General features: G+C 34.8%; 1 protein-coding gene across 5 annotated transcripts in view; it reads right to left on the bottom strand.

The window, feature by feature from the left end:
- Nucleotides 1–23725, bottom strand: part of LOC150093195 (integrator complex subunit 4-like) — a 220672-nt gene that overhangs the window by 148713 nt on the left and 48234 nt on the right. For all 5 annotated transcript variants that reach the window (XM_090413369.1, XM_090413370.1, XM_090413368.1 and 2 more), the window contains 3 exons: nt 13958–14125; nt 7205–7344; nt 3063–3183 (listed from right to left, as the gene is read on the bottom strand). In XM_090413369.1, the coding sequence (XP_090269495.1) occupies nt 3063–3183; nt 7205–7344; nt 13958–14125 (429 nt within the window). The remainder of the gene's footprint in view (nt 1–3062; nt 3184–7204; nt 7345–13957; nt 14126–23725) is intronic.

The following is a 23725-nucleotide window of genomic DNA, read 5'->3' as shown; positions in this document are numbered from 1 at the left end:
TCATGGATGCTATGATATTCAGCAATTACAAAATGATTTGAATAGACTGGAAATCTGGGCAAATGAAAATGGTTATCAGTTTAATGTTAGTAAGTGTAAAGTTATGCACTTTGGCGTGATTAGAGATCCAGCGGCATATTATATTAGCAGGGTTATGCTACAAGAAACTGAAGAGGCAAGGGATCTTGGTGTATTGGTGGATAAGAATTTAACGTTCAAAGGTCACATAGCAAAAAAGTTGCAAATACAACTCAGAAGATAATTTCTATGCTGAAGCGAACCTTGACATGAAAGGATAAGGAAGTAATTTTACCTCTTTATAAGGCTTTGATAAGACCGCACTTGGATTACTGTGTGCAGATTTGAACTCCCAGGTTTCAAGGGGATAAAGAAGGTGTGGAAAGGGTGCAAAGAAGAGTTACAAAGATTATATCCAGATTATGGGATTTAGATTATGAGAACAGATTGCGAGTATGTGGATTACAGACTCTGGTTAACAGGAGAAAGAGGGGTGATATGATAGAGGCCTATAAACTTTTGAATGGGTGTTATAGCATTTCAAATGATGAAATTTTTCGTTATATGGAAGGTGGGGAGAGAACACGGGGGCATCCGTGGAAGTTAAGGTTGTTCTCAGTCAAGAAAGGGGTAAGAGCTAGGTTTTTCTCTCAGAGAGCAGTGAGTGAGTGGAATAATTTGCCCTTAGGGGTAGTGAGCGCATCTAGTGTAAATGAATTTAAGGGAAGGTATGATAGCTGGGTTAGGTAATTTACAGCCTCTCTCGATGAGTCCTTGACTCCCTGGAGATCTCAGATAATAATAAAAAAAAAAATAATAATAATAATAAGCCTAACCTTCAGAAGTTTGTGTTAAAGAAGTTTCTAGTCCTAACTTAGTGAAGCAAAATAAAGTAAAATTAAAGTTAAGTTAAGACAAAAGTTAATCAAAAAATTTAAATAATTAACAATATTTTACACTAGCAGTTGAGCAATAGAGAAGTAGTGTTTTGAATGAAAAGAATAGCAAGTTTTTGGAGGTGGTGAGGGTGTATCAATGTGATATGTTTAAGCCAGAATATGTTTAAACATATCAAATTTTGATGTGAAAGTCAGCCCAAGAGGGGATCTTTCTTTTGGGTAATACAACAGAAATGTGTTTGTTTCAACAGCATTGAAATTCACTACATTACCTTCATTCCACTTGAGAATGATGAGATTAGTGCTTTTAGTGCATTGATCATGGAAGATCTTGAAGCACAAATATACACAGTTCTGCAATAAAGAAGAGGAAGAGAGTGCTCTGGTGATGTTGAGTTGGGATGTGTTTCAGGATTAGTTCCGGTAGCTGACTTTTCACTGTTCACCCTGTTTCCCTGGCAAAATAATAGGGTCCCTTGCTTAACTGGGCAACACTCCAGCCAGCATGAAATTCTGTCCTGTTGTACCATCATTTTACATTGTAGTTTAAGTCAATAAGAATACAATTTGGTCTTATAAATCCCAAATTGCCACCCCATCTTCATTCATTCAGTCTCCAGGTCATGGAAGGTCTCGTGGTGCACCTAACAGGGTGCACCATGAGATAGTGTAGATTGAACATTAGGTCAGAAGCCCTGGTCAGTTCTCTGCATTTCTTTAAAGGCTATGTGGAGGTCTCTTCTCAGTTATACAATTTTGAATCATAAGCACCCTGTATTGTGACATCTTCTGCATAAAAAGCCAAGTTTAGTATCTACAAATTTGATATCAGATATGATGCGACTTTCTTTGATAATGCAATCTATATAGATGATGAATAGCAATGGGAATAGCATGGCTTTGCCATTCACCTCATTTTATGAATCTTGTGTATCAGTCAATTCCAAAAACTGACTTACAAATTAAGTGTGGGCATTGCAAACCATATAACTTCAACATTTTGAAGAGCTTTCCTCTTGGCCCTTTTATCACATGCCTTTTTCAAAGATATTAACTACTTATGTATTATGTGTTTATCAGTCTGTGAAGAAAAAAATTCATGCATTTTATAAGTAACACAAGGCCATTTATTATTATTATATTATATATATGTATATATTATTATTTATTAATGACACTATTTTTTGCTATATGTTTACTTCTAACACTTATGTCTTCAATCACTTTTGTGGAAAAAAAAAACTTTTTTCAGCCATTATAACTAAACACTGAAAATACTCAGTATCATATAAACTTTCAACAAAACAAAACTCTTAGGTTTACACATATAACTACATTAATGCATTTATGAATTCTGATTGGCTCAGAGATATCATCAGATGGACAGAACCAGTGATGTCATATGACACAGCAACAACTCAGAAAACAATCAAAAAACATTTAGATTAGAATCAATATAATGAAATATTTTGGGAAAACAAATACTTCAACTTTCCAAATTTTAATATTTGCTATTAATGATCAATTCTTCATATCACTAGCGATTAACTGGTTACCTTGCTGTAACCAGTTAATTTCAATATCATGTATATCAATCCCTCTCCTCCACACACTACTCAATAGCAGACTTATCCTCACATATAAATAGGCAAGATGTGATGATTATGTTTAATGCGTTGGTTATGAAGGAGCTCTTATCTTGGGATATTCAAGCACTGCAGAGGATGTGAAATGAAAAAGCCGAATGGGGTATACTGTTATCAACAAAAACTATAAATAGGGTTTGAGTGGGTGAAGGTCATTTATGAAGAGGATGAAAAGCAGAGCCCTGGATTAATGTGGAATTGATTAGGAAATCTGAAGGATTGGGTTGAGATGGGTTGGAATTATGATCAAAACAGTATGTATATTTGCCAACTACACACATTTTTCAAGTCAGTTTACAAGTTTTGTGGGATGAAAAACTCAGTCTGATTAAATTTAACTTAATTATTAATAATGAACAATTTAGTAAGCAATAATACTATAAGAGAATAAGGCATATAAGAAAGACCAAAAATTGGAAAGGCTCATATTTAAAAGAGCCTTGCTAATAATTTCTATATAGTCAATATGTAATAAAAAAATTTTAATGCAGAAGCTTACCAAAAGTGAAGCAGCCATGACACGAACGTTCATTGACAAGTCATTCATCATGTTGCATATTCTAGCAAAGGCATCATCTGCAAGCCTAATCTTCTCAGCACTGGTTCCTACAGATATGTATCTGAAATAATATGTTATTCTTTCACTCAATTCTCATTTAGAACAAGCATTGCTATAACTTTTCTTATATCTCATATGTTAAAAAGCAACTAAATGAGTAAGCAGGAGGTTGCCTGCAATTTGGCTGCAGCCAAATAACTGGTATTTTTAATAATTAGAAGCAGTGTTGTTGCTGTTATGTTACTGCTCAAATTCAGAGGGAATTTTACACATTCAAAGTGTCTGTTAAGCAGCAAATTCTAAACTGCCAACTTTCTACTTCGTCAGTACTTGGCTCACTTTTTCATATAAGAATTTTTAAGAGATACTGCATTTTTTTTTTTTTTTTTAAGATAAAGTAGGTAAATGTCAAAAAATTCAGAACATTGAAATTTATCAAATTATGGCAGTTTCCTTTCTTTTCCTTTGTAGAAAGTGTTTTCATCATCATCGTGTTCCTGACATTATAAGCATCCTCTTGGAAGGGTATTTTTTCAAAACTTAATTAATGATTTAGCAAAAATTAATTGGTGACTGACCATACCGAAGACTTTTTTTAATGCAAAAGCACAACCACGAAAAGCTGTAAAAATATACATAAATAAATAAAAATATGAACAGATCATCTCAATTACTCTCCAAAACTTTGAGACTAGTATGCAAACAGTCATTAACATTAGGACAATATTAGTTTCACAATTTCATAATCAAATTTAAACCAAGTGAAGAATCTTGGTGTGATTCCAAAGAACTCAGTGTCTAGTTCAATGGCATGTTAAGCAAGGCTCAGCAGATCCGAGCTTTTTGAATTTACTGAGATTAGGAGATCCCAGAACATCAGGACTACAAATTCTTAGACTCTTAAAAGTCTGACCTTGCTTATCTTACCTATGGTCCTGAAAATTTCATAACATCAAGAAAAAGAGATAGGCAACTTAATCAGCCAAAATGAAGCCTCACTGCTTAAAAGAATTCAATAGATTACAAGAACAGTTCATGGGTCGGACATGACATTGAGGTAATTTTTCACCTCATGGGTATAATAGTTCTAACTTCTCACAATGTACAATGTAAAAAGAGAGAAAATCATAATATTTGCTGGATTTTCAACTGGTTCTCATAAGAGAAACTTTTTGGTAAAAATTAATGCTGGTGTTGTTTTTTTATGTTAGATTTTGCTGTGTTTTATGAGTTTTGTTGGTTGGATTTTTTTTGTTTTTTTATGATTTTTTAAAACTGTTTTTTGTGGAAGAATCTTTTGTGCTCTGCAACAAAATTGCACTTCTTTAGGTCGTGATCCATTGTATGTGGTGACGAAGAAATAAAAAGGATGTGGGACATGCGGTGAAAGGTGACAGACTCACAAACATACTGCCCACACACAGAGAGACCTCAGTCTTCTGTCCATACATATCTCGACAGTTACCCCTCCAGCCGCTGTATTTGGTCTCCTTCCAGTCAAGCTGGCAAAATACATGGCTGCAGGATTTAACGCTAGTTGGTTGGGAAGACTTCAGATTCATTATAAACTGGTGTTAGTGTAATTACAAAGAGGGAAGAGGGCAGATGATACACATTAGTTAGCCTACATCAGTCAGCTTAAGAGAAGGAAGAAAATGATTTGCACAACTGTTTGGTGAACAAGCCAGCTTCCTACGCTGACAGAAACCCAATGATGGAAGTTGGTATAAATTGATACTGTTCTATTTAAATTGTAAATTAAAGAAATATGAAAAAAATGCAGGATTTTTTAAATTTGAAGTTTAATTAGAAGTTAGGAAGATTGGGTGGGTAACAGCTCATTTTGTGTTTGAAAGATTCTTTATTAATAAGGTAAAAAAAAAATGTTCTGATTTAGAATTTTTGATCTGAATAATAGCCTGCAGATATTTATTTCATTATGAAAGTTGGGTTTTAGGTCAGAGACATTAATTTATCTTTTACCCAACTTTTTGAAATTTAAACATTAATTCTGCAATTTCATATTCTAATTTTTTCTTTTTATTTCTCCCATTATTGTTTGCACTCTTGTACTTTTCCATGTTGTTTTGTGTTCTTTATGTTTGGTTCCTGCCAATCCTTTTTGTTCTGTCAGTAATATGATTTTTCTAATGATTTCCTTTGTTCTGTTTCCATTATTTCCTTTATTTGTGTATGGTTCCTGCAGTAGATAAACACTGGCATCAGTATAAGTTTTTCCATATTTTGTTATTTGTCTACTAGGAAATCTGCTAAAAAATTCTGTTTTCTACTGTGAAGATTTTGAGCTTTTACTGTTTGCAATAGGGAGTTTAAAATAGCACTGGTTCTATAAGAGTTTTTCATAGTTTGTTGTATCATTCCATTATAATGCTATTTACTACAGTGTAAGTCTACTGGAAATCAAATTAGTGTTATAATAGGGCAGTTAATCCTATTTGTATGGTCTGCTATATCTATCAAAGCATATATTATCTGAAAGACCTTGAAAGATAAAAACTTTACCACTTCTGACTAACTCACTCATGTTCAGCTGAAGAACCTTTTATATGGTTTTTTTTTTTCATTTCCTAGGGATTTAAAATCCAGGTTCAAATAGCATTATATCACTATTGGATGAGCTATAGAGGCTCTTTCTTAATTGCTTTTTCAAACACACTTAAAACAAGCTATTTTGCCATTTATAAAATATTACCATTTGCTGATATGTACCATGAAGAAGTGTATAGGACTGGATACTATGATATTACTGCATAATTAAATTACTTTTCTAACAATCTTATCAACTATTTTAATGAGAATTTTTTAAATAATTTATTTTAACGAATTTTAGTTTCCTTTCATTTATGCATACAAAAAATAATAAATATCAGCCTAAATAAATTTAATAATTTATTCTTGAATTCAAATGTAAATAAATATTTTACCAGATTCACAAAATGTCACTCTCTCCCCACATATAATGAAGCATCAGGATTCAAATTAGAATATGATCCTCAGATATATGCAATATTCAAATTTTGGCAATCCAAAAGGCTGTTAAGGGGACATCTTTTATTCAAAATAATAAAAGATGTCATTGGGACAGTTTGTCCCAATGACACAATTTTCATCATTAATGGTTGGATTTCCACACCACAAAAAAGTGTAACTAATTCATAATTAAGCTGAAACATTGTATGCTTAAATAAATAATAATCAAAAACAATATGGTTGTCATACCAATAACAAACCAGCAATCCAATTAAACTGATTCTTGGATTGGTTTGTACTGTTTTGTTAGAAGAAAAACTTGAGTTTCTGGAGGGAGGAAATAAACCTTCTTGCTTCCAGAAGCCCAACATAAAAGTTCTTGCTATTAATGATTGATTTGAAAGTTAGTTTTCTTATCCCAGGAAAGGGATAAGAAAAATAATGAAGATCTAATGTTCTTCATTCCGTGAATACAGTCAACTGGTACTATAAAATCACAGCATCATTACAAACTCACTGTATAACAAATCCAAAAAAAAAAAAAAAAAATAAGTTGCAGAGAAGTCTTCTTAACATTAATGCTATTCTAAAGGAACTTCACAGAAACTATTCCTTCGATTTCCACAAGTTTGCTGTAATGAAAACTGACCACACTTACTGATGGTCCATTTTATTTCAAAATTTAGGACCTTCTTTCGCAGTTCCAAAATTAAATGTAACACTCAGTTGCAAGATTAGTGAAGTACTATAAACTGCTTTCATGTATGGAAAAAGAAATATACATATATTATAATATTATCAATCCTGTTGCTTTTAAATCAAAGAAATAGAATTTCTATATTAATTTTAATTATACAACCATAATCAGGTTTTAAGTACGGTAAACTACCATTTATCCAATTATCAGAATGGCAAGTTCTGATAATTGAAGTACAAATACATGAGGCTCTATCTGAAGTCTGTCAGTGAAGGGTCATTTTGAAGGTTGGATAAACAGTAGATTACCATATGTAGTTAAAGATGAATCATTTATCAATCAAATGCAAACTGATACAAATTTACTATGAACAAGAACCTATATTGTAACTTACTGTTCTGCATACATGTGACTTAGAACTTCAACAAGTTTTAATGCAGCCATTCTTACACCTTCATAATCATCAGAAAGTGCTTTACACATTTCATCATACAGAGTGGAGTCTAACTTCAGACCTCTTTCATGCACATAAAGCTATAATGAAGATTTTCAAATATTAATGTCACTACTATTAGAAAATCATTAATGTATCAAAAAAGATTGATAATAATCACACTAACAGCATTGTTAGATTCTTATGAAAGGATATCAATTTAATCAGCTATATTTCAGTATAATCATTTTGTACAGTCAGTTTCATGGAACATACTGAGTGTATGTTCTATCAAACTGACTTAAATCACTTAAACTAATAAAAGAGAAACAACAAATTTAAACAAGTGTTTAAATTGAGATTAGTATATTATATATCATACACCTCTCACTATAATAAAACCATTTTAATAAATTCGCTCAACTAAAACTATTGAGAAGTCCAGACAAGTCTCATAATCGCAATGTCATTCTAAAGGAAATAGCAAACTATCCACTAAATGAAACAAAATGACAAAACAGGTACAGAAAATATTCAAGAGGAATGCTCTCAGGGGCCTATAATACATGAGGTGCAAAAAGCTATCAAAAATCTGAAATGTGAAAAAGCAGCAGGAGTAGATGATGTTTGGCAAGAAATGTTCAAATGTAGAGGGCTCTGGTAGCACCCCATCTATAAAAAGGAAAATAAAATTGAACGTGTTAATTACAAAGGAATTTTTTCTGAGTGTTTCAGGTAAGATTATTGAAAGTGTATCTGACAAAAGACTAAGAAAAATTGTGGAAGAGAAACTTCGAGGACTTCAGGCCAAATAGAGGCTATCAGTATCAGATTTTTGTTTTAGAAACAATAGTTGACAAATCATGGGCACATAAGATCTGTATTAGGAAGTTTTTTTCACTTGGTTATAACACTAAGTTAAATTAAACTTGTCAAGAAATTACATTCTTGTTTAATCATTCATCCAAGTGTGAGATTACAGTCAAGATACTTTATTGTGAGGATATCTGCATATAGAGGATAATAACTTCACATCAATTGCCTTAGTATCCCATAATACAAAGCACACATCTTTCAGATATGTACACTGCTTGAAAAGAAGTCAACAGACACTATAGTGTGAAGAACAAATAGCCATGGCACTCCACCTTAATAAGATGTAGGACCTCCTTTTGCTATGATGATTGCAGCAATCCTATGGGGCATACTTTTCACAAGCATATGATAGCAATCAATGTGGGAATTTTGGACCATTCTTTCCATAGGCATGTAATCAGGTCTTGAACTGTTGTGGAATGGATGTCCCTTTACCTCATGTGACACTCCATCCCACAGATATTCAATAGGGTTGAGATCAGGGTTCTGTGGAGGCCAGTCAAGTGTGGTGATGATATTCGTGTCCACAAATCACACAGCAGCAGCCTTAGGATACAGGGCATTATCTTACAACAGCAACCTTACAATACGGTGCATTATCTTAATGAAAGAGACAACAGTCAATTCCATAGAAATGCACAAAGTAGGAAGCATTGCATTGTACAGAATGTTCAGATACCTCTTGGATTTCAATGTTCATGGTACCACAAACAGAGGTCTGAGGCCAAACCAGGAAAAACAGGACCCTACCATCACACCACTACCTCTGAATTTCATAGTTTGGGTTATGCATTCTAGTAAGACGTTCACCAGGCATCTGCAACACCCACATCCATCCATCTGATTGGTAGAGGGTGTAGCATGATTCATCACTCCATTATACAGTTTTCCAAGCTTCTACGTCCCACTGTACACTCTGTTTGCACAACTGAAGACGATGTAGCATGTTGTTTAGATAATGGGGGCTTACATACTGCATTCCTACCATGGAAACCCATGCTGTGAGCCTCGGTTCTAAATGTTTTTGTGCAGATTTGTGTTCCAGTCAATGCTAGGAACTCTGCATTCAATGTGTCGGCCAATGAATGCAGAGTTTTTTGAATATTATCTTTTGTAGTACCCTACAGTCACTGAATGTGACTATAACACATTCAGTGCTAAGGTCACATTATGTGAGTGTGATAAGTTGTCCACTGCGGTTGCACTTGCAGTTCACTTCCTATGCTTCCATCTCAGTATGGTATCACTGATTATTGACCTTGGATTCCTCAATTTTTCAACAATCTGATGAACAGATAGGTCTATAAAATGGCATCCTATTAGATCACCTCTTTCAAGCTCCATCAGTTCCCTTCTCATAGTGATGTCACCTAGACACAGTTGCACTGGCTTAGGAGCATCATATTCCTCCAATTTATACTGGTTACAAACATGTGACTCATTACATGGCATGACACATCTTGCCCATGGGATGTCCACTGACTTCTTTTCAAGTGGTGTACAATGCTATGTGTGACGGCTGAATTGAATAAGGGTAATGGATTTACAGTGATACCGCTGGACTTTGCAAAGGCCTTTGACAAGATACACATGGAATTCTAATCAGTAAAATGCAGTGCATGGGAATGGATATAGGATTGGTGAGATGGATAGGAGGGTGGTTGATGGAGAGATATCGGAGAGTAGTTTATTCAGGAGTAGAGTCCAAAAGAAGGCCCCTGACTAGTGGTGTGCCACAGGGTTCTGTTCTTGGACCATTGCTATTTAATTTGTTCATTAATGATATAGTAAAGGATCTAAGAGGAACTGTTCAGTTATTTGCAAATGATGCAAAGTTGGGTAGAGCAATAGTGAATACACATGATGTCAAAATTTTGCAGGATGATTTGGATAGATTGGCAGACTGGGCTAAGGAGAATGGATGTCAGTTTAATGTGGCAAAGTGTAAGGTTATGCATTTTGGAGTGAAAAGATTATCAGCAGTATACCATATTGGTGAAACCATATTCCAGGAAATTGATGAAGACAGAGACTTGGGAGTGTTAGTAGATAGGGAGTTAAAGTTTAGGGGGCACATAGCAAAAGTGGCTAAAGCAGCTCATCAGATCATTTGGTTACTGAAGAATACTTTGACGAGCAGAGACAAGCAGGTTATTGTTTCTCTTATCAAGCCTTGATAAGACCCCATCTTGACTACTGTGCACAGATCTGGGTGAGAGGGTTTCTTGTTGATGGGGAGGGGGGGAGGTAGAGAGGATCCAGAGGCGAGTGAGCAAGAGGGTAGCAGGTCTATGGAATGAATCTTATGAGAACAGGTTGAAGATTTGTGGATTAAAGAAACTGGTTGATAGGTGAAAAAGGGGCGATATGATTGAGACATTTAAATTGCTGAGAGGTTTTTACAAGATTAATTCAGAGGAAATTTTTCAGAAAAGTAGTAGTGGGAGAACTAGGGGCCATCCATGGAAACTGAGCAAGAGTGTAGTTAGCAAGGGTGTTAAGAACTAGGTTTTTTTACTTGGAGACTGTGAATGTGTTCAAAGCAAAGTATGATAGATACTGTGCAAGTGCTGAATAGTTTTTGACATGATGTTTAAGACCTCACTTGATGAGTCTAAAGACCCCTTGGAGTTGCCTGTAATAATAATTATTATTATGGGAAAGGCTACTACCCTGATCAGTTTGATCTTTATTTAATCCTTTATTTACCATTTGTATATGTATTTGTATGTATGTATTTGTATATGGCCTTCATTATTTCTACCTGTGTATCTCATCTGGATCACATTGGTTTCAACCTCAGTAAAGGTTGAAACCAGTTTGGGTAGTGGCTCTTAACATAATGCATAGCATATACATGTCCAAAAGAATGTGTTCTTTGTATTATGGGATACTAAGGCATGTAAAATCATTAGCCTCTATATACAAGCAGCCTAGTTGTGATAATACTTCACACACAAACTTTGCTTATGCTCAGATTAAAGGATTAAACAAAAATATTATTTCTTGGCAAGTGTAATTTATATAAGATCTGTATATGAGTTTTGTAGATCTGGAAAAGGAATGAAACAAGGTTCCAAGAAAAAAGCTGTTCAAAAACACTAGAATTTCATAGAGCATGAGAAAATTAAGTAAAGGAAGAAATTCAGTTGTGAGCAGAACACAATTAAATCTACATTTAGCTGTAAGCCAGCAGTTAGAACTGAAGGAGAAACAAGAAGATATTTTGTTGTTGATATAAAATCAGTTGCAAGACAAGGATGTATGCTATTTCCAACTGTTATTCATCATCTACAGGGGGTTATCAAAATAATGGAAACACCTACAAATTTTTGGAGAATTTTTTTATTAATAAGCTGTAGGCTTACCTTGGACTGTTAGAATACCATGAGTTCAATGTGGAAGAGACTGATACAAGTCATTTAATTTGGGTGTTAATACATAAGATAATGGAATTTGGGACCATTCTTCCTGCAAATGTCTCTACTGTGCCAGTGATGTTGCAATTGGAAAATGCGATTGAACCTTGGAGAATTGATTGGAGATGATGCTGTGTACGTTTTCCTTATCTTGTCATAATCTTCGATACCATGGCTTGCGATATACCTATGATTTCAGCCATTTTGATTACGGCAGCCCCTACAAACCACACTCCAATGATCATACTTTTTGGAGGTCACAGAGGTCTGACATTTTGCACACTAACTGCACAACAGCTTATTCAACATCAGTTATGGCACTGCCATGTGATAGCTGATATCATACTGTACTGTCACATCGTAGGTGATGTCTCTGTGATTGTTTTGTGAGCTACTAGCTTATTAATAAAAAATTCTCTGATTTGTAATGTTTTCATTATTTTGATAACCTCCTATATGGTTCACTTTAGTGAAGAAAGTGACATTTATATATATATATATATATATATATATAAAATAGACAAAATGTTCACAAAAGTCAATGACAAGGAAAGTGAAAGTTACTGCTGTATTCAACATTGTGGGAATAATAAAGTGAACTTACCTCAATGGCAAATTCTGTGAAATTAAGAATGTTATAAATCCTGCTTATTTCATTTTGAAGTTTAAAATTAATAAACTTTCCTTCCATATGAAAATAACTATTATTTTCAAGCATAGTGCTGAAAGCAGTAATGGCAGTGCACAATGGTGGACTGGAGCAGAAGTTGCTCTATTTTATATCCAAGCATGTGCAAAAAGTGAAAGAACATCACCAAACCTTGCTAAGTGTTCAGCTGTTCAGAAGTAGGAAGGAACACAGTCTTTGACATATGAAGACTGAACAGAAATTAGAAGAGGAGTTAGAAATGGAAGACTGAGAGAGTAAAAAGATAAGTGCAAAGTTTGGGTTGTCATTAATCTATATAGGATTTATTTCAGTTAAAGGTAAAAGGAACTTTATTGCTCTTCAGTTCATATAGAAATGAGCCCTGTTAAGTTTGTTTTATTTAGAAATCTCAGTCTGATAAGTGATTTGAAACAGTTGATATGGTTACAGTTTTTCTTCAGAAGCTTTTATGTAGAGGGCAAAGCTATTCTGAAGTGATAAAACTGTTGATAAAGTTTATTCAATGAAGTTTGTTGTTACTTTCTCATAGAAAGTGAAGTTATTGAAGTGCATTGGATGAAGATAAGATATGTTTTCTTCAGTGTTCCATGATTTGGGATGCAAGAAAAAGTTGACTGTCTTTTGTTGCTGTCACATAGAGAGCAATTTTTATGTTAATCTGCATGAATTCAAGAAGGATTAAAAATTTCTGTAGAAGACAAGAGACTAAAATGCTTGACATTATGTCTATAAAAGGCCGTAACTATTAGCTTATAATATTTGAAGCTGTGTAGCTAGAGTGTTTTTCACATTGTTTGGAGTTGTAACCTAAAGAATACACTGGGATAGTAAAGTAGTTGATTTGTAGTATATATTTGTATTATTTGTCAATTAAAGATTTTTATTTTGGATACAGTGTTTAAAGACTCATTCTCATAATGAGTTAAATAGGTTAATTTAAGAGGTTAAGTTAAATATGAAATATCCTGGGATACAAACCTATGTGAAAACCAGATTTGGAGTTTAGTTATAGTGTTTTCTTTTTATTTTGAAATTAAGAGTTAAACCATTCAGGGTTTGAGGGAGGGAGTAAGTAAAAATACTTCCACCACCCCACACATATACAATACCACTTGTAAAAGAAGGAAAGAGAAGACAGAAACCAGAGATCCTGCGCTAGAAACCAAAAATTGCAAAAGCCACATCAGCACTCTAATCAACAAGATGGTAATGTTTTCCCTGGTAATGAAAGATGAAAGTCATCTACCTCCAAGGGGATTAAAGAAACAATATTTCCTAGGTCCACTAGAGCCCATTAGGGAAACATGCTATAAGAAAGTAGACCAGCTTGGTTGGGAGAGGTCATGATTATACACAACTGCTGAAAACCATCAAAAGCTCCTTATTTCCTAGATGTGATGATACAAATCTGAGACTTTCCAACCCAAGTATGGATCTTTTCCTTCATGGTTACACAGTGATCAAAATTCATTATACAAATTATGGAAACAACTACCGTGTTAATGGATGTTGTGCTGTTCTTCACAACTGCAGTAATGTGGTGCAATCAATAATAAATATGAAAAGAAACTCTTATATCCTAAAAATTACTTAAAAAAGAAGAGTGTTACAATTAAGTAAATGGATATGTAAAAATATTCAGAATAGTAAAACAATAAGGACGAAAGTTTAACTACTTTGTGAATACATTTCATGACTTTTATCAAATGAATATTAAAAATAATAATAAAACAATTAACTTTGTCTTACCATGGAATGAAGAGCTTCTGATCGGACCCTTGGATCTTGGTTATGGCTGAAGTCTGCCAACAGTTTAAGAGTATTAAGACTAACATCAGACTGTCCATCAACTGGAGTAAACTCACTAATTATTTGTAGGCATGCACATTTCACCAGATGACTTGTGTCTGAGAGATACTAAAAATAATTTAAAAATTATAATGCATATCTAAGCAAAATTAAAACTTTCATATTGATGTTATAAGTATATAATGTATGTAACTACAGTTATGCATTCTGCAGTAACTGTACTTTAACAGCCTTGCCAGGTTCATATACATATAATATCACTTTATGTAATAAAGAATGGGAGAGAAAAGCAATACCATCGAGAAACTCCAAGGTGTTACAGCTGCAACAAGCTGGGACATGTAGCCAGGAACTGTTTCACCAGACAAAGCAGAACAAATAGAGATTTCTCAGAGGCTAAGTCTCATGTTTGCAGTAAGCAAGAAGAGGGGAGAAAAAGGGGGAAGGTCAGATACAGCTTTGAGATGATGATTCAAGGAAGGGTATGCGAAAAAAGAATCAGAGCGTTAATTGACACTGGTTCACAGGCCTCGTTCATATCCGAACACTGTTTCAGGAAGTAGAGCCCTATGTAAAGGGGAGGATAAAGGTTCTGAGAGAACCCATTAAACTCTTGGGAGTATCCCCCCCCCCAAGCTACCCAAGCCACGAGGTCTATAAGACTGAAAATCAATCTACCCGTATTTGGTTTGTGCGTTTAGCACAGCTTTTTAGTTTTACCAAAATGCTCTTCCCCTCATTTAGGATTAATCCTGGGAAATGAATTTTTATATAAGTACAATTTCTCCTGTGATTATGCGAGTAAGGAATTTCGGTTCAAAAGGAGGAAGAAAACAATAGAGCTTGGAAAGGGATCACAAGCACAGATGAGGAAGGGTGCTTATATGTATGGAAAACACCAGAGAAAGCCCAGACCAACTGAGGGAGATGGTGTGCATAAAAGAATACAAGCACAAATTCAGAACAGAGTGAAGACTTTTCTAGACTGGTCTCAGAGGAACTTAAAGTATTAAGCACAGCAGAAGGAAGGAGACAATCAGATAAAGGTGTTGCAGACAAGGACGTGCATGAAACAAGTGACAAAATACTGATAATTAATTATGCTGATATCGGGCAGCGAGTAAGTCATCCCCAGAGAATTGAGGGATGCTTAAGAAAAAAAAAAATTTATCTAGAAAAAGGGGACCTTTGTTAGATCCTGAATGAACAAATTTAAAGAAATTATTCATTCAGAATCTAACATGAGAATTCTAGCCAACTTAGATAATACCTGCTCACCAGCAAAAAGTTCTAAATTGCTATATAGGAAATTGTGTAATAGTATATGAATTGTATCAAAAATATTTATAGTTGAAAACTAAACTGGAAAAATTATCAGATATTATGATTTTTGTAAGAAGGAAATAGTAGTTAAATTTTGTCCTATTAAGCTGTCTGGAACTTTGTAAATCACCAGACAGTAAAGAGCACCAGTGCAAAGGTTGCGTCCGAAACGCACATGTCGGCCGTAATGCTGCAAGGTACTGCTTACGCAGAAGATGACGCAAGCACGCTTCCCTAGAAGACAGCACCTAACGGCAGTAAGGAAATTGAGGATCATCTCGCATAAAAATTAAGGGTTGTGCGAAAAAGAAGAGAGAGAATATAAGGCAATATGCACGATATTGCTGGGCTTTTGTTCCTGACTTCACCTCGAGGATTCCTGACCAGTGGACAGAAAAAGGACCAGCCAGGGTCCTATGATGTTGGACAGCGGGCAGTCGTTCTGAGTATGCCGAGACAACCGAACGAAGGATAACCCGAACAACACATGGCAGTTAACAGAACTTTGGAAAGAACTGGGTAATGTAAAGACCTTTACTGTATGTTTTGAAAGAGATAGAAATTAATGTTAGATTAAGTTATGTGGACAATCCATAGAGGACTCTGATAAGAATTCGTAATTTGAGATCGCATAACTCTGTTGAACAAAAAAATGTCAGGAATGAATCTATATAGTTGCATGTGACTGAAATTAGATGTGTATTTGTATTTAGTGAATGACCTTTATCAGATAGTAACAAGTTGTATAAAATGTCTTTAAGAGTAGCATGCATAAGAGAATTGATTTAGAGTAATATCGTCATTTAGTTCTATTGTTTTGTATGCATAGTATTGTGACCTGAGTGCAATTTTGATAAGTTTAGCATTGTGTAACTGGTGTAGCATGAGATATTAACCTAGTAAGAGATCTGGAAGTATTAGTACTTTAATCCAATTTTAGTTGTAATTGTCATTTGTTCCAATAAACATGTTTTGTTGCATATACCTGACTCATGCCTGAATTCGAGATTTCAAATTACCACTTGCAAAAATTAGAACCATAGCAGGAGGGATTTTGATGAATGCGTTTAAGTAATAGATCATTGGCCACGATTGCAATTAGTACCGATATCTATTTAGAGTGCGTTAGAGTGAATGCCAACCAATCTATGAATATTCCCTGAACCTGAACAAATTCATGATATAGGATACTGGCTGGCGCAGCATAAAAATATAAATTTGCCAGTGTCCGAAGAGGAATCATTCCTAGGTAGGATCGAGTTAGGAACGCATAGAGAAGTATATAAAAGAGGAGTTTGTAAGACAAATAAAATAAACTAAGAACACAATATAGAAAAAAGTAAATATATAACAATGGCCTAGCCGACTAAATGGCTTATTTTAACAAAACTATTTATATTAATATGTGGTCTCATTACCAAAAACTACCTACAAGGTGGATTCAGATCAAATAGAGGTTGTCAAGATTAAATTTTCACTTTACAACAAAAGGTTAAGAAATCGTGAGAATATAACAAGGATCTTTATTTAAATTTGTAGATCAGGAAAAGACATATGACAATGTGCCCAGAGAAAAGCTTTTCAAAACACTACAATTATATGGAATAAATGGAACATCATACAGAGCAATATATTATGTATATTTAAGTTGTAAGTCAGCAGTTAGAATTGAAGGAAATACAGAAAGGTGGTCTGATGTAAAATCAGGTGCAAGGGCATGGGTGTTCATCATCTACAAGGATTGCACTATGAAAGAAACTGTTAAGTATTAAACCTGATATAACAATCAGAGATATCAAACGGTAGCTATTTACTTTATGCAGATGATGTGCTACATCTAAACACAGGGCAATTCTAAATTATTGTCGGAGTTTCTGTGGCCTATAATTTTCAAATCGTAAACAACAAAATAAAACTGCTTACAGAATATGAAGGTGTAACTCAAAAATGTTTTATTACCTATAAAATCAATACCTGGAATGCGTTGAAGTTTTTAGCATAAGATGTCCAAGCACTAATCAATTTCTCTCCAAGTGTTCCCCATCATTTTCAGTGTAACTGTTCATATCGCAGCAACAATTCTGGTCTTTTTTAAATAATTATAATACCAGAATTAACTCACGTAAATTATTATTTATTAGTATAATTTTTGCCTGAGTATCACAGGCATCTTCAGTCAAAGCTGATGGAACAATTAATTCATGTAAATAATAATTTAGTTAATTCCAGTATTATAATTATTTAATCCTTTAACTATTACGATCCAGTTAACTTGAGCACAGAAAAAAATGGCGACCTTGCTACGATCGAGTTAACTCGAGTGAAGTTTATTTGACTTGGGTTTCTGTCCTTGTATGACATCTAAAGAGAAAATTTTGAACTGGTGCAACTAATCATATTAAGCACCTCCATAGCGCAATTGGAAGAATGACGGTACATTGTGCCCTTCGATTGTTAAAGGCCTAAGTTCAATTCTTGTCGTAAAGGGAGGAATCTTTATATATGGACTTTTTCAATTGAAGGTGAGCTAGCCAATCTCATAAGGAGGTAGCAGGGTTTTTTTTCTCCCGGAAACTTAGGTTTTTCCGCACACAGACAAATCGGCCCTTCAGAACACATGCGATTTACAGACAAAAAATACTAGTTGTGGTGAAGGGCAGTAGATGGCGTGAATTGTGTACTTCAGATGAAGAAGATCATGGTGATTCTACATAGTGTGTAATTTGCTTAATCAAGTGGACACCCCTTGATTATGCAAATTTTATAAAACACTATTATTGCCATTTTTGTGAGTGAACAAGTGTATATCAAGAACGTATGATGCTGTCCAGATTTCTTACTTCAATAAGAATTTTAATTGATTTTATTTATAAATTTTTTGCAAAATTAATTCCGCACATGGGACAATGTCAGTAGAATATAAAATCAGCAATTAAAGGGTTAAATATGCCTACTCATGGTAATTCCTTATTGAAACAAAAACAAATTCTGGTCTTCAGTTCATTGAGGGAGGTCACAGGGGTCTGGTAAACAATGTCCTTCCTTCACATTGTCAGCAATGTCAAGAAATTTTTGGACAATAAGTACCCAATGTGGCAGTGCTCCATCTTTGCTGGAACACCATATTTGGCTGATGATCTTCCAACTGGGGATAACAGATACAGCTGTAACATGTTCAGATAGTTTACTGTTGTCACTGTTTTTTTTCAAAGAAAAAGGATCCCAAACTTTCAAACATGACAAAGCACACTAGACATTCACCTTTGAACTAACTCTTTTGAATACTCGAATGTGTGAGGGTTTCTGATCCTTACATTCTGCAGTTATGACAATTTACCCTCCCAGATACACAAAACATTGCTTCATTACGAAATATCCATCTCCGAAGATAATTTTCATCTGCTTCAGCTTTTGACAAAATGTCTTGGGCAAATTGGAAATGGTGGGGTTTATCGTATGGCTGTAAAGCCAGATGCAGTTTGTAGGCACAGAGTTGAAGGTGGTTATGAACACCCTCCAAACAGTCGTTTGTGGTAAACCTTACTGCAAAGAAACTCGTCTAGTTGATTTTGTCATCATCAAATTCCTGACATGCACCCTCAAGAGGTTACAGGATATTATGATAGTACTACAAGAAGAACTTGCATCATTGCTAACTTCCTATCAACAAGTTTCCTCCAAATCAATTTGTTATTTGTCAAGACTCCAACAATATCAGATCCTATATTTCTGTCTTCTAAGGCACTTTTTACTCAATCAACCAATATCTTGGTTTTCCTGTGGGTTTTTTTTCTGCAAACCTGGCAGAGAACACTTGCTTTCTTCCCCTACTGTTTAAGTGACCATACTACCTGAGATTAGCTCTGCTAACACATTCCTGGATGCTAACAATGTCAAGTTTTTTCCTAATATCCTCATTTTTAATATGATATTGCCATTGATGCCATCTGTTCAAAACCCTAATCTTTCTCAGACTCTCAAATCTGTGGTCTCCAGTCTTTGGTCAAGTGTTTCATTTCTAACCCAGTTTTCAAACCATAAGTTAAAATTAGTTGAACACTGTCTTGTATATGGCTAATTTAGTGTTTTGACTAATTTCTCTCTTATTCCATATAAAGTTTATTTTTATGGGCTTCGATAAAATGCTTCCTGGATTTGATCAACATCTTCCTGCAAAGTGCTTGGTCTTCCCACTCCTTTTTGGTGATGAACACTACCAAGTCTTTTGAAACTGCTTTAACCAACATCAGATAGCATTACATGAAGGTGGATGTTTTCCATGCTGAGTTCTGTAACAACGTTGCACTGTGATAACAGACTTTGTTTCGAAAAATCAAAGTACACACAATACTTTCTCTTAAACAGTCACCATTTTCAAGTATGACATCATATTATCTCCCAGACATCAAATGCGGTGAGTATAGCTTAGCAAATAAAACTTTTTCAGTTACACTTTCATATTCTGTAAGCAGTTTTATTTTGTTGTTTTTTCGGTTTAAAATTATAGGCCACAGAAACCACGACAATAATTTAGAATCATACTGTGATCTAGTGAAAGTCTCCAGGATTCTCTAATTAAACTGAATTAAGTTGTAACAAATTTGGCATGAAAATTAGCAATAAGAGACCAAAACTATGAAAATAGGTAGGAACATGAAAAACTGGCTGCATTCTCAATGGAGTCCCTATAGATAAAGTAAAAAATTGTTTCAGCTATTTAGACATAGTTTGTAGTGAAGATGGTAAATTACATTTGGAGACAACAGAATAAGCAAAACTAGTATGGTGAGAAACCAACTAAATAAATTTATATGAAATAAGAGAGAAATTAGCCAAAACACTAAACTAGCAACAAGCATGTTCAAACCAGTTTTATGAGGGTGGTCTGAAAAGTTCTCAGCCTAATGATTGAAATATGTGAATGAATGAAATGAAAACACAAATTTATAATTTCAAAATTATTTTTTATTTTTCAACATAATCTCCCTTAAGACTAATACATTTATTCCAGCGATGCTCCAACACCATTATCCCGTCCCTGTAGTGGTTCTCAGTAAGATCTGCAAAATATCCCTCTACAGCTGCAATCACCTCTTGATTCGAAGAAAAACGCTGACCAGGGAGGAAGAATTTTAGTTTTGGGAAGAGATAGAAGTCAGAGGGAGTCAAATCTAGGGGAATAGGGTGGATGTTCCAACAATTCATAGTTCAGATCCCTCAATCTTCCCATTGCCAAAACAGCTTTGTGGGCAGGTGCATTGTCCTGATGAAAGATGATTTTTTTCTTCTGCAAACCAGGTCTTTTCTCATGAATTTTTTCATCTAGTCTGGTTAAAAGATTGGAATAATATTCCACGGTTATTGTTTTAGCCTTTTCAAGATAACTGATAAACAAAATGCCTTTAGTATCCCAAAACAATGATGCCATGACCTTTCCTGCTGATAGAACCGACTTTGTCTTGGTAGAATCATATTAAAAATGAAGACACTAAGAAAGAAACGGACATTGTTTGCATTCAAGAATGTGTGAGTGAGCAGAGTAATCTAAAGTGGTATGGTCTGATGCCAAATGGCACAAAAAAGACTCAGAGGAAGACCAAAGTCTAGGTAGTTTGATTCAGTCAGAAGTGCCTTAGAAAAACAAACACTAGATATGGCAATATTAGAATGCTGAGAATTAATAGACTAATTTGGAGGAAACTGTTGATAGGAGATTAATAATAATTTATACTTAATCATGTAGGGCTGTTATAGTAGACTGAACATCCCTTGAGGGTACATATCAGCAACTGATGATGATGAATACTGATATGCATGGCTGGTAGCATTCCTACTGAATATTTTCTACTATTGTTCTCTCACTTGTTGTTTCATTTAGCAATCTTTCAAAGTAATCACTCCAGAGAGCTGAAATATCTCCAGTTTTCAAGTACTTCTGACTGCATTCTTCTTGGATATTTATCACCACTGTTCTCTCTCACTTGCAATCTATGAAACACTGGGATGCAATTCTAGCTCACCTCCTCATGGTGCACTCTGGGTCACTCTAAAGAGCTAGAGCAACTGACGGCCAGACCTTTGTGCAATCTCCTGACCATATTTACACATGGAAATTCAAAACCTTCACAATAGTGTTCCTCCCAGAACCAGAAGACAAGGAACATCAGACATAGTATCTGCATCTGCCAGTTAAATGTTGAAGGTATCAGCACATCAAAGTATCAATATCTTTCTAAACTGTTATGAGATGAAAACATCGATCTATTTCTTAATTCAAAAATCACATATCGAAACTGAAGAACAAGTTAAATCTAGAGCAACAATTCCTAGTTACGATATTCTTGGAATAACATATACTTATTGCTACGGCAACATAACATATGTCCAAAATGATATTAAGAATGCTGTGCTGATGACCTCTTCTACCGATGATGAAAACCATAAGATTGTTGTTAGAATAGCAGATATCACAATTGTGAATGTGTATAAACCACCTGCAACCACTTGGCCAAATGATGTTTTACAGATATACCCCAATTCAACGGTGCAATCTGGAGACTTTAACAGTCACCATACTTCATTGAAATATGACTGGAATGATCAAAATGGGAAAACATTAGCTGAATGGGCTAATGGCAAATATCTGTTGGATTTCAGCTCAGGACATGGACTGGTTATTACTAACACCATGTTCCAACATAAAAATGTGCACAAATTCACATAGAGAGAAGAGGCTAGGAATAAGAAAAGTCTCATTGACTATGTTATTGTTGATAGTGATGTTTTCTCCCTGGTGCAGGACACCAGTGTACAGAGAATTTGAAATTGGAAGTGATCACTATTTATTCTTGAGCAGGATAAAATTGAATTTCATATTGAAAAGAATAACATGTAGAAAAGTTTTAAAGCGAATAAAAGCTGAGCAGCACTCAGGTGTGAACTGTAGACTAAAATACACAAAGATTATTGAAGAAAAAACGAAAGAGTTTGAGAACAGGAATCAAACCTTGGAGATTCAGTAGCAAGCCTTGAAGAAAGCTCTAATTGATTCAGCTAGAGAGGCATGTGGCTCTCTAGCTTAATCAATTTTTCTATCCTTGAAGTTGTCTGCAATGATTTTAAAATTAGAATTCTATGGTGGACACAGGAAGTTAAAGAGGCAGTGAAGGAAAAGAAGAAAGCATATCAAAAGTTCCTGGCAAATAAGTCAGCCTGGGCTCTTAGAGAATACAGAGACAAATGACAAATGTAAGAAAGCGAAACACTGTGTATAACTAGCTAAACAAAAGTCATGGGAGGACTTTGGCAAGAATATAATAAATAAATATCAAGAAGGTGGCAAAATATTCTGGAGGTTGTTGAAGAAGCTTAAGAATGGAGGAAAAAGTGCTGTAAAAGAAGTTAAAGATGATAAAGGTGACATGAAAACAGGAGAAAAAGATATCCTTGAAGTATGGAGTAATTACTTTGAAAAATTGCTAAATGAAACAAGCAGTGATAGCACAGTGATAAAAAAAAAAAAAACACTCAACAGGCATACAGTCAGGCATATGTGGAAAGGCAGCAGGAGTAGATGATATTCAACCAGAAATGCTGAAGTATGGTGGTATAAGAGTCTTACAGTGTCTGAACTGCATAATTCAGAAAGCCTGGACAGAGGGACGAATTCCCGATGATTGGAGTAGAGCTCTCATAGTACCCATATATAAAAAGGAAAATAAAACTGAATGTGAGAATTACAGAGGTATTTCCCTACTGAGTGTTCCTGGCAAGATCTATGCAAGTATAGAACTTGACGTTGTCAGCATCCAGGAATGCGTTAGCAGAGCTAATCTCAGGTGGTATGGTCACTTAAACAGAATGGGCGAAGAAAGATTAGCAAAACAAGAGCATTCTCTGCCAGGTTGGCAGGAAAACCACCCATAGGAAGACCAAGATATAGGTGGATTGATATGGTACAAAGTGCCTTAGACGATAGAAATATAAGATCTGATAATGTTCGAGTCTTGACAAGTAACAGACTGATTTGGAGGAAAATTGTAGATAGGAAGTTAGTAATGATGTAATTTTTTTCATGTAGTACTATCATATCCTGTACACCCCTTGAGGGTACATAGCAGAAATTTGATGATGACCCTGAATTAACATTTGTCTCCAATGATTGTGAAAAACAACCTTTACAGGTCTCCAGACGTATTTGAGGTTTTTCCAAATAGTCAACACCGTCCCATCTTAATGGAATTAGGCATCTAAATTCCAGTGATAACATAATTTCCTAGACCAAGATGGAATTTCCAAAATGCTGATTGAGAAAATTTTATTGTGGACCTAGATGCATGACTTAGAAGAATTTCCCCCAGCCCATAAAAATTACACATGATTCAC

The sequence above is a fragment of the Typopeltis vanoorti genome, chromosome 24 (assembly GCF_054136105.1).
Source record: "Typopeltis vanoorti isolate ZY-2024b chromosome 24, IOZ_Tvanoo_1.0, whole genome shotgun sequence".
Classification (NCBI taxonomy): Eukaryota; Metazoa; Arthropoda; class Arachnida; order Uropygi; family Thelyphonidae; genus Typopeltis; species Typopeltis vanoorti.
Note: the sequence above shows the minus strand (reverse complement) of the source record. Positions and strands in the feature narration are given on the sequence as shown.